The sequence below is a fragment of the Numida meleagris genome, chromosome 5 (assembly GCF_002078875.1).
Source record: "Numida meleagris isolate 19003 breed g44 Domestic line chromosome 5, NumMel1.0, whole genome shotgun sequence".
In the NCBI taxonomy this organism is placed as follows: Eukaryota; Metazoa; Chordata; class Aves; order Galliformes; family Numididae; genus Numida; species Numida meleagris.
The window spans coordinates 38,740,299-38,759,825 of NC_034413.1; the positions used below are offsets into that span (position 1 = coordinate 38,740,299).

The 19,527-nt window shown below is 43.7% G+C and overlaps 2 protein-coding genes across 25 annotated transcripts in view; both read right to left on the reverse strand.

Moving 5' to 3' along the window:
- The window catches only part of UNC80 (unc-80 homolog, NALCN channel complex subunit), a 134,154-nt gene extending 119,880 nt beyond the window's left edge, over positions 1–14,274 (reverse strand). Inside the window, exons 1-4 of the mRNA XM_021398329.1 lie at positions 14,189–14,274; positions 8,467–8,557; positions 6,625–7,742; positions 5,367–5,415 (exon numbers count right to left, since the gene is read on the reverse strand). Coding sequence (XP_021254004.1) covers positions 5,367–5,415; positions 6,625–6,716 — 141 coding nt within the window. The 5' untranslated portion in view covers positions 6,717–7,742; positions 8,467–8,557; positions 14,189–14,274. The remainder of the gene's footprint in view (positions 1–5,366; positions 5,416–6,624; positions 7,743–8,466; positions 8,558–14,188) is intronic.
- MAP2 (microtubule associated protein 2) overlaps positions 14,847–19,527 on the reverse strand; it is a 202,091-nt gene continuing 197,410 nt past the window's right edge. For all 24 annotated transcript variants that reach the window (XM_021398337.1, XM_021398335.1, XM_021398332.1 and 21 more), the window contains one exon: positions 14,847–18,951. In XM_021398337.1, coding sequence (XP_021254012.1) covers positions 18,736–18,951 — 216 coding nt within the window. In that variant the 3' untranslated portion in view covers positions 14,847–18,735. The remainder of the gene's footprint in view (positions 18,952–19,527) is intronic.

Sequence of the window (19,527 nt, forward strand, 5' to 3'; positions counted from 1 at the left end):
GGACAAAGCTATTCAGTTTACAGAGCAAGAGAAGGAAAAGAAAAATCACTGGATGCAGCAACACTGTTCTGAAATGGGATAGGAGACACATTGCCATGCTCTGACTTTCTACTCAAAGTCTCATTTGCAGGATGCTCATTCCAATGGCATCAGGGAGAAAGTCCTTCAACAGCTGCCTCCTGAAAGCTCTGTCCCACTTTCTTAATACCTCAGAGAATCCAGGGAATCTGCTGTTATTTTAAAATTAGACATATTCACTTCAACATTTTCATTTTCTGAGCCACAAGAAGCCACAAGACTTTTGTGTTCTTTCCTAGGCTGAAATCCTCCATGTGGAAAAAATGGCACCCACTGATATTCATCATCGCTTGCTGAACATTTTTTGAGTGGATGTGAGCACAGTGAGATGCTGGGTGGCGCATTCCAGCAGTGGCAAGAGAGGGTCACCTCCACTCACGCAGATTTTTTATGAGCGCAGCATGCAGTCTCTTGTTTATCACCATCAAAAATGCATAGCTAATGGTGGTGACTATGTTGAAAAATTATGTTTTGTAGCTGAGAAGTGTCTCTATCAAACAGTGTTATTGTGCTCTGTGTATCTATTACTGCTTCCATGGAAATAAATAGGACACGTTGCTTTTGGATCAACCTACTTACTGTCTGCATGGGACCTTATTGGCATCACTCTTACCCCTGATTATGACAGCAATGAGCAGCTCAACAGCAGCAATACATAGTTCTCTGGGCAAGTGGTCTCATGGGATTTGCGTCAAGTTCTTCATAAAGGTCCAGCTCACAGTAGATACTCAAGATGCAAGGCTCCAGGTTAGCCTTTGCTTCTGTAGTTCTTCCTTTTTACCCTGGAATGACTTTTTATTCTAGTTTCCAGGACATGCTACAGACAGTACAGAAATTGAGACCTAATTTTCACCCCACATGAACTACACAACTGCTTCTATAACTGAAAGGAGTTACTTCAACAAAAAGGTTGAATGAGAGTGCCTGAAGCAAGTTCTCTGTAAGTCCATCAGAAGGAGGGTATGATAATGTTACGGATGTCTGGAGCTGCAGTCTCAGGACTGCTAAAAAGCTAAGAAAACAAAGTTACCTATGTTGTTACAGCAGCTAGTCCCTGACTGCAACACCCCATGTGTCAAAGGAAATAAAGAAGGTCAGCCAAAGTGACAGTGAGGAAAGTCAGTGCTATGTCTTAGCTAAAAAAAAAAGGGCAGTCCCTTTTAGGAACGATCTGTGTGTGCGGCCCTCAGGGCTACTTACGTATGCATATTTCCCTTTAGCCTGATGATGCCATCTGTTTTCGCAGGGAATAGCGGTCAGTCTTGTCTGGCTGCCTTCCCACTGCTGCTGTTCTCCTTTTACTCTCTTCTCCAACCAAGAAACAAAGGGGCTGTCAAATAACTTGTGACTGGGATTAGTCTGTGTGTCACTTTCCTGCTGGACAGGGAACAGGTAGCTGCCTGAAGGCATACAGAACAGAGCAGCTTCTGGCTGATCTTTGCCACGGTTTCCAATACAACTAGCTTAAGTCATATGAGCTTCCCTTGCTCTAAGCCCAGAGGAGCTGTACCTGCAGCAGACTGTGTAAGGCACCTCCCAATTCCATTATCTCAGGAGCGCAGGATGAGCTGCAGACCTCCTCCAGAGAAGTAGCCACTGTGGATCTTACTCAAGGAGAGGAAGAAAAAAACCAACCAACCAACAAAAAAAAAACCAAAAAAAAACCCCAACACCCACGCAGTAAGCTAGGACAGGAGGACTAGGGTTATTGGACTTTTGCTCCTTTTTTCCTCTCATCCACTACCCTTAACTCCAGACACCTTGAGATCTGACCTCCAGGAGCACACATTTTGCATGAAACAATCCTCTTGCAGCTACAGTACCAGAACTTTTGTGCTTCACTTAGAACTGTCTTGTACAGAATTTTTCCTACTGCATTGCTCATCCAAAGCTTGGGCTGCATCACAAGTAGAAAGCAGAGAACTAGTAGTAGTGTCAGTTCAGACTGACTAGAGATTACTTGAAATACAGGCAAACAGTATTATCTGTCTAGGGAAGGTCCTCCAAGTAAACTCATGTTCCTATAAAATTTTAAAATGTGAATCTGTGAGCTCAGAGAACAAAAGAGAGTAAGGTTCTGTTGTTTATGAATGCAAGGCTATTGTAAAATCAGCAAAAGAGACAATTAAACATAGTACAAACATTGACAGTGAACCACAGATGCCAACTATACTTTATCCACAGAAAATTTCTGTGTCCAAAGACTCAGTCTTCTGCAGCCATTATTACTGGCTTTTTTTAAATGTTGTTCCACATCTATCCTTTAATCATTTGTGACAGCAGAAACATATCACTATATTTGCAAAAACATGGGGGAAAAAAAAAGTATTTTAAAAGAAACTTGGAATTTGCAAGATCTTCCAGAACACAGCTGGGTTCTTCCACTGTGTCCCAGTTTCAGCCAGCACTGAGTTAATTTTCTTTCTACTAGCTCATATGGTGCTACTTATTGGATTTAGAATGAGAATAATGTTGATAACACACCAATGTAATCCAAAGCAAAAAAATTCCAAATATATCCCCTAAACCTCCTACCCCCACCCCCCAAAAAACACAATAGCTCTGTATACCACTCACATACACTCCTTTGAGGTCATTCACAGCTTTGATTTAGGCACCTTATAAAAGACATTGAATCAGGGCAGAGGAACTTCAGAAGGGGGAGAAGAAAAAATATTTAATCCATACTGAGGTACAAGAGTATTTAGACAGTGTAAAAGAATGTGGGGAGGCCCACAGGGCAGAAAAAGACTATTTATCTTCACATTTAAGGCCAGTATTTATAAACCAATTGAAGCCAGTGAGATTGTTTAGATAAGAAAAACAAGTCATTTTACACAAGTATTAAAAACTATCAAGCATATAGCAAAGCTCAAAAACCCAATGCAAACAGCTCTTTCAGACCAGATGCTGTAATGACTGAATCTAGACCTCCAGCATCTGCTTCTTCAATGCATAATATGCAGCAAAATCTAGTGCAGCAAGTTTAAAGCCAAGAATAATAACAGAATACATATGACAACACTGTGCTGCAGTGTCAGGCAGTTAACAGCCTATAGACATGCCTAGAACAATTTTGGCAAGAGAATTTAAAAAGGACAGGTCATATATCAGGTGCACCACATTTCTAGACAAGCTAGTCAATACAGCAGTGTTAGGTAATCAACCTGATGTTTCAGAAGATAAGCCAACTACCTGTCATGCTCCAGAAAACTTCTCTCTCACTCGTGCATGCAACAGTCTGCTATCCTGCTGGATTACATGAAAGGTGTTGATGTGGGCAGGCATTCCTGCACGTTGCCAGGGATAGGAAACCAAAGAGCAAATAAAGGTGGCAGATGCAACAGCTCAGGCTGTATCTCATCATTTCCGCAAAACCAAGCTCCACCTCTGGAAGCATTCTAGCCTTATTTAATGATTAAGAATTGGAGAAGAATCAAATTCTCCTTTATATAAGTAGCTGAAGGAGACTAGGCCTTCATCAAAACCAGTTAAAGTTGCAGATATAAACATGGAATTTTGATGCTAGAGCTATGCATATTTTTAAAAGGCGTCTGGTAACGCCAGCTCTCTTTTCTAAATACTGATACAGTCTCTGTGCATTCACTGTAAACATATTTCTTTATTCTCCCTGTCTCCTGAGACACTAAACTTCCCTAACCCTTGGGGCTTCTAAAAAATCATGGCACCATGACCCTCAGGCTCCACGATGCAATTGGTTTTAAATAAAAGTGTTGAATTCATCCATGCCCAAGCTGTGACTCCTTAGCACCAAAGCTTTTTGCCAGGATTACAGCACGTAAATATATAACTGCGTTGGCACAGTATCCAGGCTGGGTACTCCAAGGCATGTGCTGAAGGAAGGCCTGAAGCAAGCCCCCTGACCTGTAGGGAAGGCATGGTTTGACTGTCCTGGTACTAGCTGTACCCCAAAACACTTCAAAACCACCCCCAATCCCAAAGACCACCTCTTTCCTGAGCATTTTTTCAGAGGTCCTTTTCTTTCAACTGAAATGTGTAACTTATGTTCTCTTGCTACTTTTTACACTTAGTGAATTCTGGTATGTGCTTGTAAAAGAAACAGGCTTTAGAATCAACCTGGGGGACAGGGAATAGCTCAGCACAGCATGAAGCACAACAAGTCACAGACAGACAGACACATCAATGTAGAAGAGAGGAGGAAGTTCTGTCCCTCTAACCAGCAGTAACAGAGAACATTAACTCACTGGCGGAGCCATAACCTCAAATTAGAGGTTCATCAAGGCATGGCTCTTGCATACTTCTGAGACTCCTGCAAGGATGTAAGGCATCAAGCTCCACTTTATATCCTCTGAGCTGTAACTGGTATAGACCAGCACTGATGCTTTGAGTTTATTGTGCCAGAACTGCTATGCATTTCACCCAGCAACACACTAAGACAAAAGTCCTCTGACAGTAGTTGGTATCTAGGAATAATCCTGAAAAATTTATGGATTTCCTAGAAAAATCTAGTCAGCAGTAGCAAGGGCTTCTCCAGCTTAATGTCTTGTGAGAAGGAAGTCAGAAAATTGCTGCAGAGAGACCTAAGTACTTTAAGCTATTAAGATACATGTCCAGACTGCATTTTTCCAGTCTGTCAGGTTTGGCTGCAACTGCTTAATGTACTTTAAGTCAAACAAAGATAAGCAACAGCTGAAGAAATTGTGCGGTTCCCTAGATAACCATCTCACTTGAACTTGCTGCATGTCTTCCCTTTCTCTCTTCACATGCTTGATTGAGGTTTTATACTAAATATAGCTAGAAATAAGGGTTATCAGCATCTGCATAATAATCCCTTCAATTACACTAAGATATGGTCCTCTCTCTTTTCAAGTGGAGGAGACATTTTCATTTTGCACAATGGTAGAAAGTATTTTTAAAGCCTGCTGCTAGCAACTTTTAGATTTTTAATATTTTAACTCCAGTAGCCACAAACTGAAATGACACAAATTTCATCCAAAAGCCCATACACCCATGACAAACTGCAAGATTAGACCCAGGTTGTCTAAGCTCAGTCTGCCCACAATGTACTTCGCTGTGTCAGTTCAACTACTAATATCAACACTATGTGTATATATATGTCTAAAAGTGGACACGATTTCTAAATATTCTAGATGGGAAAAGATTTCAAATCCTTCATGTGATAAAAGTACAAAATTAAGTGAAATGGACTCTCCTGTGAACTGAAAGGCTTGCTGACCAACCATCATCGTCAGGTCAAGTTGCATTAAACGTTAGTTACCAAAGAGAGTTGAAAAACAAGTACATACCACGCAGGAAGCTTCATATTGTTTCCCCAGTTTAGGTCTTAAAAATGCACTGAAAGGAAAAAAAAAAAAGTATTAGAGGCTCAGCACTTCAAGCAGGACTTTTGCTTCGTTACTTTTAGGATTTTTCTTATGTCAAAAGACTGGCAAAATGCTGAAAACTTTATAATCTAAAGGAAGACATAAAGCCAGAAGAATGTCCTGATACCTGTTGATGACATCTGCCAAGCGCTATCACCTTTCAGGACCTTTCTTGAGAGTGGATTAAATCTTCCATTAGACAGTTTTCAGCCATTTTACCTCAGTGAAAGATTTTCACAATGTTCTGCTTAACATGCATTAAATATTACTGAACTTTACCCTGTGTATATTTTAAGCTAGGGATCAACTTGCCAGTTTCGAATCAAGTACTTTTCTCTACAACCACTGATTTGGAAGGCCTGTGATGAAAAGCAGGCCTTCATCCTGTAGCTAGAGAACATCCACCCTCTGCTGACATTCCCCTCCAGAATGGAATTGGTTACACATTTAAAAAAAAAAAAAAAAAAAAAACAACAAAAAAACAACCCCCACACATAATTCAGGTCAAATTATTACATATTATTTCTTAAAGAATGAAACTGTGGGATAATGGGATTTTATGACTGAGGTCTTAAATTAGAGCCACAACCTTCAAACCTTCCACCCTCTCCTACAGCCCCCGCAATGTTTTCATTTTAGGATTCCTGCAAGAAGGGAGACAGACAGGATTCACAACGAACACAAAGCCCCAACTATACGTTCAGCCTGCCCCTCACACATCATTTCTCTCCAATCCAATGAAAAAGAGTGAGACTTCAACGTATCTGTTTGCATGCTGACCTCTCAAAGCATAGATTACAGTTCCAGAATGGCTGCATATACAGATACATGCAAAACCACGAGTCTAGTGCAGCACCAGGGGACATTGCCTCTAGCACCCGAGCTCCAGAAGTCCTCTTAAAGGGGGGAGAAAGAGAGCAGCAAGGAGGGGTGAGATGCACACACATACACATGGATGTTTTAAAGTCAAATTAAGAAGCTTTCTGGGACTGCCACTGTCCTTCCCCTATCCCCAGTACACACAGATTGCATTGCATGGAGTGCAAAAAAGAACAGCTTGTTTTACGCCTTCATATTGCAGCTGCAGTAACTGCTTTCTACCCAGCACTGGGCAGCAGCTGGCCTGCCTGCCTCCCCCCCCCACCCTGTTGCAGCTGTAATCTAAGCATGCTGCTCTCACCTGGTTTGCCTCCATAGGAAGGTCTGGATGGGCAGAGGGATACCACGGCCGCTCTCCTGCTCCTGGCCCTCTGAGCTTTTCCTTTTCACCATGATGCTGATGACAGCTGCTGCTGTGAGCCAGTCTTAGCAGACATATCAGTCGGTGTATCCCATAACTGCCTCTTTGCTCTCCATAACTCTTTTTCTCCTTCCCTTCATCCCCTACAGCTCCCCCCCTCCTTTGCACCTCCTCCAGCCTCGGTGGTGCAAAATGGCTGCAGGAGGCAGGGAGGAAATTAGGGGAGCGAAGATGTCCGCGTCCCTCCGCTTCCTCCCTGCCTTCAGCACCACCCTCTGTGGACAGCTCCGGCTCCGCGAGCCGCGCCGGCAGGCGGTGACAGGGGCGGGCAGGGGGGGGAGGGCACGAGGCGGGCCCGCCCCGCCCAACGTCCCGCGGCGAGGACGGGCAACTTAGGGGACCCGAGGTGGAGCTGGGAATGCCCAGGGCAGCCGGTCGGGTCTGCGAAGTGTCTCTCTTGCTTCCTCTTCCGACGGAACGAGGGCTTGGTGCTGCTGAGCTCCCGCGTCATTGAAGGCCAAGTTGTCCTCCGTCTACCTAGGCAGGAGACCTCCAAGTGTCCAAGCACAGAAGGAGGCTGTTGGAAAGGCAGGTACCTGTGCATCTCCAGAATGGGGAGAGCATTAAGCCTGCTCAGAAATAAATAACACGAAATTCTATTGCTTGTATAAGAAACAATGGCACGTTTAAGGAGAGGCAAGCCAAGGCTGTATTTCTGATGGTCTTTCAATTTTCCTATTCAATACGAGGCACATAAAGACACACTGAGGCTATTCCTTTCTTGAACAGGAGCTGACCTGATCAGGCCCACTTATTTTGCTCCTTATGGGTGCTTGGAGGAGCACTCACTGAAAGCCCAGAGCCACTGCTTAGGTAACCTGCACTTACTCCTACTGGAGATGAAGGTTTTCCCCGGTGCCCAAGCCAGTGCTCCCTTGCAGTGACTTCAACTGCTTCTGCTCTCCGCTCATGGAGAACAGGACCCCACATGCTCCACACTTGGCTAAAACCCTCCTCTTGCACAACCGTGGTATTAAGACAGTCATTTGGAAGGTAATCTGTTGAATAAAACATAAACAACATGTTTACAGCCAAAAAGTTTTACAAAATAGGATTTTAATTTTCTTCTCCTTTTTGTGTTGTTAGCAGTAACTTTTTCTGCTGATGCACAGGAATAAGGTCTCTTCAGATTCAGGATGAGCTTGCTCAAATAGTAACATTTTAATTTCTATTTTTCTGTCCTTCAAGTTAGATGAGAAAAAATACAGCCTTGATTTCTAAAACCCGTCAAGGACTAACTACCTAAAGCTGGCTAAAAGGAATCACTTCTAAAGAATTACTAAAGAAGTTCCCCACTCCCCATCTGAGTACATCCAGGACTTTTATTAATTTTTTTTATATCAGAAAAGTTATTTTGAGCTTTTAATTCCTAATAGAATGCCTCAAAAGTGAAACAACAATGATCTAACAATGATAAATGTGTTTTTAAAAATTGGCTTTTTCCAGTCCTGTAATATATTATAAAATTATTGAATAAAGCATAAGCAATGAGAACCACTCTTTCAAAGAACAGTATGACAACAAGGAAAGTTTTAATGATGTTTGCAATTATGGAAGTACAGTACTATCTTCTTTACGCCCTCCCAGCACAGCCAGCAGCTCGTGCTGTCACACCAGCATTAGCAAGCTGAGCTCAGGTAGTCCTGCAGACACTGTGGGGAGGGGACAGCAGAGCCAGAGCCAGGCACACCTCAGCTCTGCACTGAGAACAGTTCAGCTCACCTTTGGCCATTGCTTTGGCCAATGGAAGGGCCAAACCTGGCCAGGATGGCCAGCTGGGCAGATGCACATCTGTGTTAATTTGCACCTGTAACTAAGACAAATAAGACATATAAGGTATCAGTTACTTACACAAGAGCCAAAAAAGGCCTTCTCCAAGTATGCTGTTTGCAGCACAATAATTTTTAATGGCTTCCTACTACAAGAGATAGATCAGAGAGCCAACTGTCTATCTTGGGCATAAAAGCAGAAGGAATGCAAAAGGAAGGTTAATACAATAGATATTTCCCAGATGTAAGCTGATGCAGCTAGCTGAAATGGCCACTGTGCTCCAGCACAATGGAAACAACCAACCCTGGTGCCACTTGCAGTGCCAGCCAAACCTGCATTTTGAGTTCAGACCACTGCTCTCCAACGACAGACTGACACAAGACACCTCAACACCTCTACCTGTACTGAGATTTGCAGTGACAGGACTTTCTGCACGCTGACAAAAAATAGAGAATGAAGAAGATGCCAACAGATAGAAAAAACTGCAGTTCCAAAAGTGCAGGTTCTCCAATTTCACCGAGCTGTGACCAGCACTAAACCCAAGAGGTGGTGAACGTGATTTATTATTATTTATTATTTATGTGTCAGCCTCACCCATGTGCCTGGCAAGATCATGGAGCAGATTGTCCTGAAGGTCCTACTAAGGCACATGCAAAATAAAGACAAGGTGAGTGGTGGTAAGCAACATGGCTTCACCAAGGGTAAGTCATGCCTGACAAGCTTGGTGCCCTTTTATGATGGAGTTACAGCGTCAGTGGATAAAAAGCAACTGACATCATCTACCTGGACTCGTGCAAAGTGTTTGACGCTGTCCCGCATGACATCCTGGTCACCAAGATGGAGAAAAATGGATTTGATGGATAGACCACTCGCTGCATAAGGAATTGGCTGGATGGTCATCCTCAGAGAGTTGCAGTCAACAACTCAGTGTCCAAGTGGAGAGTGGTGACGAGTGGCATTCCTCAGGGATCGGTGGGTGATGGGACTGGTGTTATTTAACATCTTTGTAGGCGACATGGACAGCAGGATCGAGTGCACTCTCAGCAAGTTTGCAGATGATACCACGCTGTGTGGTGCAGTGGACACACTAGAGGGAAGGGATGCCATCCAGAGGAACCTGGACAGGCTTGAGAGGTGGGCAACCTCATGAAGTTCAAAAAGGCCAAGTGCAAAGTCCTGCATCTGAGTCAGGGCAATCTCAAGTACAGACACAGGTTGGGTGGAGAACAGCTTGAACAGGCCAGAGGAGAAGGATTTGGGAGCGTCAATTGATGAGAGATTCAACATGAGCTAGCAGTGTGTGCTTGCAGCCCAGAAGACCAACTGTATCCTGGGTTGCATCAAGAGAAGTGTGATCAGCAAGTTGAGGGAGGTGATTCTGCCCCTCTACTCCGCTCTCGTGAGACCCTATCTGAAGTACTGTGTCCAGTTCTGGAGCCCCCAACAGAAGGACATAGAGTTGTTGGAGCAGGTCCAGAGTAGGGCCACAGAGATGACCAGAGGGCTGGAGCACCTCCCCTGTGAGGACAGGCTGAGGGAGCTGGGGCTCTTCAGCCTGGAAAAGAGAAGACTCCAAGGAGACCTCATAGTGGCCTTCCAGTACCTAAAGGGGCCTTCAGGAAAGCTGGGGAGGGTCCTTTCATAAGGCCAGGTAGCAACAGAACAAGGGGAAATGGTTTTAAACTGGAAGAGGGTAGATTTAGACTAGATATTAGGAAGACATTCTTTACTGTGAGGGTGGTGAGACACTGGAACAGGTTGTCCAGCGAGGTTGTGAATGCCCCCTCCCTGGAAGCATTCAAGGCCAGGCTGGATGGGGCTGTGAGCAACCTGGTGTAGAGGGAGGTATCCCTGCCTAAAGCAGGGGGGTTAGAACTAGATGATCTTAAAGGTCCCTTCCAACCCAAGCCATTCTAAGATTCAGTGTTTCTATATTACTTTGAGAGTGCCTAGAAGCCAGTTTTAACATCACCTTCTTTTGAAGGCAACACCCCAGCCCCTCCACGAATCACAGAATCCTAGAATGGCTTAGGGACCTTAAATATCATCAAGCTTCAATCCCTTCCCATGGGCTGGTTTGCCATCACCAGTTCAGGCTGCCCAGGGCCCCATCCAGTCTGGCCTCGAACACCGCGAGGGATGGGGCACCCACAGCTTCTCTGGGCAGCAGTGCCAGGGCCTCATCATACTCTGAGTAAATAATTCTTTCGTAACTGTCATGGTTTTATGATTTTTGTAATTGGTATTCCACATCATAACATCATGTAGTGCACTGGGAGTTAAAGAGTTAATGCTCCAGTTCCATGGATCATGAATAGTTCTGGGTATATGTCCCAGAAGAGAAGAAGAACTACATCTCCCAGAGGACTGTTCGCTGTTCTGTTACTGGTTTTCCATTCAGAGGGAAAGATAAAACTGTTCACATATCACGAGATGTTCTCTCTCTTCCCCTTCTGCTCATCCTGGCATCATCTCAGCTTCAGTGTTAGAGTAAGGCCTTCAGTTTTTTTGGACATTGTCTCTCTCATTTTATTTGCTTTATTAGCTTTGATTCCAATTATATTGTATTATATTGTGTTATCTTGCATTCTGATATCTTATTTAGTAAATTAGTTTGTTTCTCTTCAGATTGTTGCCACTGTTTTGTTTTAGGCCCATCTCCCTACCCTTTCCCCTTTTCTGGGATGTGGGTCTGTGGGTCCCCCTACCCCATTAGTCATGGAACTGGGCCGAACCAGCCTGTAAACCACTGACAGTAACACTTAGCCTAACTTTTCTTTTAGTTTAAAGCCATTCCCTCTTGTCCTGTCACTATCAGAACGTGTAAACAGTCAGTTGCCCACCTGCTTGTAAGCTCCCTTCAAGTACTCAAAGGCCACAATGATCTCCAAGGAGCCTTCTCCTCACCAAGCTGAATAAGCTCAATGCCCTCAGCCTTTCTTCACGAGAGGTGCTCCAGCCCTCTGATCATCTTCATGGCCCTCCTCTGGACCCACTCCAACAGCTCCACACCCCTCATGTGCTGGGGGCCCCAAACCTGGACACAGTACTTCAGATGGGGGCCCATGAGGGCAGAGTAGAGCGGGACAATCCCCTCCCTCGCCCCGCTGCCACCCCTCTGTTGAGCCCAAGATACTGTTGGCCTTCGGGCTGCAAGAGCACACTGCTGCATGTCCAGCTTTTTGCCCATCAAGACCCCCAAATCCTTATCTGCAGGACTGCTCTCAAGTTCTTCTTCTCCTAGTCTGTACAAATACCTGGGATTACTTTGACCAAAGTGCAACATCTTGCACTTGGCCTTGTTGAATCTCATTGGGTTCTTGTGGGCCCATTTTTCGAGCACGTCCAGGCCTCCCTGGATCCCTTCCTTCTATGGTGTCAGCTGCACCGTTCAGCTTAGTGTCATCAGCAAACTTGCCAAGAGTACACTCAATCCCATCATTCATGTTATTGATAAAGATGTTAAAGAGTATCAGTCCCAAGACCAACCCCCAGGGGATAACAATTGTCACAGGTCACCACCTGGACACAAAGCCATTGACAACAGCCCTCTAGCTATGACCATCCAATCAATTTTTTACCCAGCGAATAGTCCAGCCTTCAAATCTGTACCTCTCCAACTTGGAGATAAGGATGTGGCACAGGAACACGTCAAATGCCCCGCATAAGTCCAGGCAGATGACATCAGTTGCCCTTCTTTTGTTCACCAAAGCCATCACTACATCATAGAAGGGCACCAGATTGGTCAGGCACAATCTGTCCTTGGTGAAGCTGTACTGACCATCTCAGATAACCTCCTCATTTCACATGTGCCTTAACACCTCTTCCAGGAGGATCTACCCCATGATCTTCCCAGGCACAGATGTGAGGCTCATCAGCCTGCAGTACCTCGGGTCTTCCTTTCTCCCTTTCTTAAAAATGGGAGTGATGTTTACCTTTTTCCAGTCACTGTGGACTTCACCTGACAGCCACAAATTTTCAAATATGATGGAGAGCAGCTTGGCAACCACATCAGCCAGTTCCTTCAGTACCTTGGGATGCATGTCATCCAGACCCATAGATTTGTACACATTTAGCCTCATAGTGGTCTCAGACATGCTCTGATCTTAAAGCGGGATGGATTTTGCTCTCTCAACTTCCACCTAGAGGTTCAGGTACACAAGAGGCATGGGAAGTCCTACTGGCAGTGAAGACCAAGGCAAATAACTCGTTAATTACCTCAGCCTCATACCTGAGAAAGCCAGGTCTCCTTTCTCATTTATCAAAGGGGCTTCACTCTCCTTTGCCTGTCTCTGCTGCCCAATGTATCTAAAGAATCTCTTCTTGTTACTTTTCATATCCCTAGAGACATGTCCCATGAGGGACACATAAACCTAAGGTGCTGTTACCTATGTAAGTGAACGAGCTTGCTGCTTGGGAACTGCACATTTAAGAGAAGATGAAAAGTTACAGCCTAGAAAATTTTACTTATCTCTGTACAGAACTTTAGTTTGCAGCAGAGGCTCTCAGCTTCACAGTCAGCATTTGATTGTACTCAAGTACTGGCACTACAGTGGTGCCCTCCAAGCCAGTCCTCTGCTTTCCTTAGTTCCTATTTAATATTGTATATGTGGATTTTGTTGAAACAAACAAGAGGCAGACAACAAAAAACAATAAAAATCAAGAGAGAAGGTCAACACAGCATGCTAAGTTTGATAAACAAAGTCCTCAGAAAGACCTCTGTGTTAACTCATTACCAAACAGCACTTCTCGCTAGTGCAGCTCTGTGTATTAGGCATGCGGGAACTCAGGTGAGTGACAGGGAAGGTGCTAGGACACCTGCCTGCACTCCATGACACAGTTGCAGCAGCTCCCATTTTGTTTTGAAAACAAATGAAAAAAGAACGCAAAAAAAAAAAAAACCAACCAAGAAATGAACACAAAAGAAGCCCAAACAAAAGCTCAAACAGACCAATTCATCACCTTTTTCCTGGAGAAAAACAGCGGAACTCTCCTGTTCCATTCAGTTACCAAACCGTTTCTCTGACTCACAGAGGACCCATAAGGATCATCGCAACTCCTAAACTCACCCACCTGCATTTTCTTCTGCCATTTTTTCCACACGGCCCTGTGTAGATCCAGGAACTGCACTCAGTGACCTTGTGGGTCCCTCCCATCTCAGGATGGGACACACACCCCATGAGCCGTGACAAGCACGGGATGGGCAGACCCTCTGTACATCAGCAAACACCGCAGCAGGATTCCTGGGCTGCTAGCATTCCATAACCGTAGTTAATAAAGGTTTGATCGACAGCTCCTACTCACCACAGCGCTCCAGCGTAACACTTGTTAGTAAACCATAAAATACACCACCCAAAGTGCTGCTAGTGAGGCACACGGAGTATCAGAAACACCATCTCTTCTCCATTCCCCGTGAGAGGACCAAGTAGGCTCTTAACACCTGCCCCTCCACCACTGCTCCAGTTGTAAGCACTTAAATGAGAGTTTATCCATTTGTTCTCAGCCTCTCAATTCTTGCCCTCGCTGCAGCAGATACATGAGCTCTGCCTTGCTCCTAGTAATTCTAATGGAGACCCGCTTCCCCAACGGCCCCGCAGGTACCCCCAGCAGCCCCCCAACCGCGGGATACCTCCCCCGATCCCCTTCAAATTCCCCCACCCACAGCTCCCGTTACCTTTGGTCCATCCGAAGCACCAGGCTGCGAGGAGCCGGCCGCGTACACCCCTCACTCGCGGCCAGCCGAGCCCCTCACTGCAGGAGCGCCGCGCCGCGCCGTCCCGCCACATCTTCTCCCCTCACAGCACCGACGGTCACCGAGCGGCCGTTAACGGCCTCGCGCTCTTTGCAGCACACCGGAGCGCGCGCAGCCCGCCGGAGGCGCGAGGCAGCTCGCATGCGCGCGGCGGGCGCTACTTTGCCACTGAGGGGCACTGTGGGGAGCGGGCGGGAGCGCCGTCACGTTGCAACAGCAGCGCGAGGCCAGAGGCACGACCCAGCCACAGCGGGCCGCGCTGAAGGCCGCCCTAGCGTCGACCGCGCCTGGAAGGGGTCGTGGCCGGGGCTCTGTCAGGAGGGCTGAACCGCTCCACACACGGTAGGACCCACAAGCTGAGAGAATTTATACAAACACAGGAAAATATTGCCCTGCTATGAGGATGCTAGGAGTAAAACCTGATATTTTGTCAATAACAGGGACTAGCTGAAAAATATGACTCAGTCTGCTCTGACAGAACCGACTGCCGGCAATGCCAGCAGGTATGCGGGGTAGCAATACGCAGTGGCTGAATGCTCCAAGCGCTGCATCGCAAATACTGGAAACCAACAGAACCGATTAGATGACAAGCGATTTTATTTTGCAAAACAATCACTATACAGCAACAAATACAATTGCAAATTGGATTGAAAAACATGAACTACCTACCACCAGCCATCCAAGAAATGCCTCTTTTATGGTAACAGGCTCTAGAATTATCAGAAAACACACAGGTTTGTAACAGCAGACTGTATTCCTTGAAATCCCAGCATACAGCATGTTCATTCGTTGGCTTTTTCTCTTTGCTAAAGTTGAAGTGGCTTTTATATGCTTGATTTTTCCACGTGTGAAACTAATTTACTTTTCTGCAGTGGGAATTGCTTGAGTTGCAGCGGGAATTGCTTGAGCAATCTGACGAGCAATGAACTCTATATACCTAGGCTAGACTACCTGCTTCAGTTCTCATAGCGAACGTGATCAACTCTTCAAGGCGTTTGCCTTTGAAGGGACATGAGTACTTGGGTTTTGAATGGTATTTGGTCCAGCATGGCAAAAACTGCTGCTCACTTGTGGTACCCCACACAGGCTGCCTTCATACTCCCCTTGGGTCGTGTAGAAAGGCAAGCATCTATTTGTAAGCAGTCACGACGAGGTTACTACTGTACCTTAGCATAGCACTGAATGGGTGATACCATTTACTGCTGTACAGTGTAAATATACATGGCCCTCATGGGCACAAAATTATCCTCATCAGTATTAGTTTTTCCCTTATTGGTGCTGGACAGAGGTTTGGTCACCTTTGATTTCTTTCTGCTTGTGGTTACACAGAAACAGGAGTCTGCAGATGGGGCAGAAGCCCCTTACTTTTGTCTCCACAACTTTACAGATTGTTAATTTGGGGCTTTCCCCTAGCCATCCCAACAGGTTTTGTCGTTCCATTTCTCTGGATTATCTCTGCTTTGTTACAAAGTTGGGTCTCAGACACCGAACGTACCTGCTGGCTGAACATGCCTGTGGAAAAGAAACAATGGATGCAGTTTCCAGGAAGCTGGCTCTGTCTTGCTTAAGTGGGCATTACATATTTACAAAACAGTTTCTTCCTTTAAAAACCAATCCTCTTCTTGAGAAGTTAAGATTAATATGAACTTTTTCAGTGAACATCTAGAGTCATGTAACTTTTTTTTTTTTTTAACAGCACAAACTCTTGATTTCTTTTACCTTCATCTAAGTCCACAGCGTTCTAGGATTCTTTCTATGGAAGGATGATTACAATTACAAAGGTCTTTGCTTGAATCAAGACAAGAAAGCTCATTTTAATGCATGAAATAAATGTCTCAGTGTGTTACACCACTCTAACTTTGGACTCGTAGGTGGATTAACTAAATATCATTATCTAGAGTATGTCAATTTTAAAAGCAAAATAATAAAAAAAACCACCTCAAGTAACACTGTTCTCACTAGCTGGTGTTCAGCTTCAGAGAAGCTGAGGTTCGGTAGTACCATAGACTCTCCCACATTTGCAAAAGGCATTAAAAAAACCACACTGCAAGGCTCATTTATATTGATTGTGTAATCAGAGCAATGTGATGTAGATACTGTTTTAATAGTTTTTTGGTTATTTTTCTTTCTGTCTTTTGCTTTCCTGGAAAAAATGGGAAGAGGCTTTTAATGCATCTCTCTTGACATTGTTTCCATGCGAATTCATATGATTACACAAGAGTATAACAAATACAAGGCAGAAATCAGAACGCATTTAGCATGGTTCCAAGCTCACTGTCCTTTGTATAAAACAACTGACTGACCAACAGTATTAGGAACTTTATAGTGTGAAAAAGCTTTTTGCAGTGCTGAAATGTTGTGTGTTGGGCTAACATTTCCAGTAAAATTTATAGAGTTTTCATAATTTTGTTTTGTCTTTACACTGTGTGAGAGCTTAGCCAAAATCCTCATTTGGTCCACTGAAGATTTACTGCGTAGTGACTGTGCATTTGCTACCCGAATCATGTGGAATCCTGTGCTATTAATTATTAGAATCCTTCACAGACATAAGAACGTTCTCTAGAGTCTTTTTGGTTCAAAACCCAACACACACGCACACATACAAATTAAGGAGCGAAAAGAACGGATAAAAAGCTTCCAACGCACAATGTTAACCTAATACATGAATCAAGTATAGCTCAACTGACAGTGCAAAGTTTAGTTAAGAGATTTCAAAAGGAAAAGATCAAACAATCTGCAAGAATGTAAACTGGTCATTTCATAATGTCTACTGTACATATAGTATCAGCAGATTATGTAGTGATTATTATCTGCTGAGTAATACTCCCATATTACCTTCAGTGTTCTCTTAGTGTCCATAAGACAGTGCTGGAGTTCTCACAAGTAACTCCATTAGATTGGATGTTTATATATCTCTGCCCTTTTAATGCACACTTTCTCTTATACTTTTTATTAGTCAATATAATCCCACCTTGCTCAGATTTTAAGATGCCCTATTTATTAATCACTACAGCAACCCAGTCCAGGGAGCTCAATTTATTTACTCATGTACTATAATTTACAGGCATCTCTTGTTATGTTTATCACTGTTATCTGAGTGCCTGAGTGTATACATAAGATATCACTGAACGAGTGGAAACGACACCCTAATACTTTTTTCTGTTTCAACTTTAGCAAAAGAAAAAATAAATAAATAAATCTAGCATTCACTGTTACTACAGGAGTTAAAAAAAAAAAAGCCAAACCCAAACTATTTTGGATTTTAAAAAAAATCCAGAATCCAAACCCAGCCATCTTTGGAGACCGTTTTACAAACTTGTGGACCCCACTAAAATCGTATCTTTGTGAAGAAAGGGAGGGAAGAGGGAAGGAATCCTTTTTCTAGCATCACAGAAGAGACTTGCATCTGGCACTAAAACAGGGTCACGGCTTTTAGTTGTTACAGAAAGCAACTTCATGCTAAAAGTTTTCATCTTTTTTTTTTAAATGTATTTTTATGAGTAGGGAAAAAAAACCCTGCTAACATCTACTTTTACATACCTAAAACTGCAACACCAAAGGGTGCAAGAGACACAGATACTGTGAATAAAGTAGAATATTCAAGTATATGAAGAGGGCGTCTCACAAATGGCCACGGAGAAATATATATCTATAATACTGTATCAAACAGATGGAAAGGATGTGAAACCAATGGTGACTACACAAATCTAGCCGCTTAACCAACTTTCTAATCAGACACAAGTCCATTGGGGTAGAAGTGCTTGCTTTCAGCAGCTTTTTTATGTCACTTCCCCAAGCACGGTTCAATGTTTTCAACTAATAGTTTTAGTTGTTAAATAATTTATTGGCTTTTCAGCTATACACCGATATAATTATCCAGGTCCAAAAAATGTTAATAACTTAATTCAACTTTTGTTCTACTCATTTATACAAAATATCACTTTTTTTTTAATTAATTAAACTTGAATTTCTCTATATGCCCTTCCTTCTGGTAAGCAGACTCTTAATCTAACCTGTAATAACTTACAATGGGAAATTTTCATTTTTTTTCCCCAACTATCAACAGAACAGTGAAATGAGCAACTTGGGATATTAACAAGGCTCTTCAGAAAGAGGTGGATGGCCTTCAGGCACATGAAAGGTAAAAATGCATTTTATTGTAGTACGGTACTCCATGCAAGACAGGGCAGAGCAACAATAATTGTCCAATGTAACATACTGCAGTTGTATACCCATATAAAGCCAGTGTCTTCCTGTTGTAAATGGAGATCAGGCCAATTCTGCATCTATTTTTATTTTTCTGTTTTTTTGTTGTTTTTTTTTTTAAACTGTATGGTAACTACAAGTCTTGGGATGTGACTTAGTTTTTAAGACATGGTAAAAATGAATGTAACACCTGCTCTGAGCCCATTCCTGCCAAGAGCTCATGCCTAAATATTATTACTTCATACAACGCAAAATGAGCAAATTCATAAGCCCTGCTTAGCGAGGGCTGCTGTGACATCTTCAGCGAGGGTAGCAAGCTGCGGTGATTCAAGCAGGTTGATGCTTCCAGAGGATGAGACATTGCTGAGTCTGCGTGGGGAAGCCACGCTGGACCTGCCTGGTGACTGCGTGATGATCTCAGCCCCGTGATCGACACGGGCTTTAGCGTGCTCTCTGAAGTTTAGTTTCTGGCTGTCAATCTGTTGCAAGAAAGCAGAGTTTAACACATAATACATTTACCAAATTTTCTCATTATACATCTTTGCGTCTCCTTTTTTTTTTATTGTTAACAACTCTTACAAGGACTGAAGCTTCTTTAGTTCCTAGAAGGATGGAAACTGAAATTTTTCTCCTTTTTTTTAATGCATACGTTACATCCTCTCTTAATGTTTCTGTCTCTGATGGTTGCCTGAACTAGCAGGAGCACTGTTCCTAGCTGTATGAAATTAGTAGGCATTTTATGTGATTTGTTTCTGAAATCTGTATATTTCCTTCTGCTTCACACAGCAGACCCAGTCCTCTAGGACAACCACACTACAAGCATATTGTATCATACCTATGCCATGCAACGGCTCCAAACAAGGCTTTTCTTTAGATGGAAAGCCAGTGCACAAACTACAGGAGGTTTCTCTACAAGGTTCACATTAATCTTAGATGGGGATGTGAGCCTGATCATTCCAAATTCCAAAGGGAGCAAATGGCACGTGAATGGGTTTGATGCAGAACAAAATGATGCGTCCTACTCAACTTAGAGCCACTACTGAATTCTAGCTCTA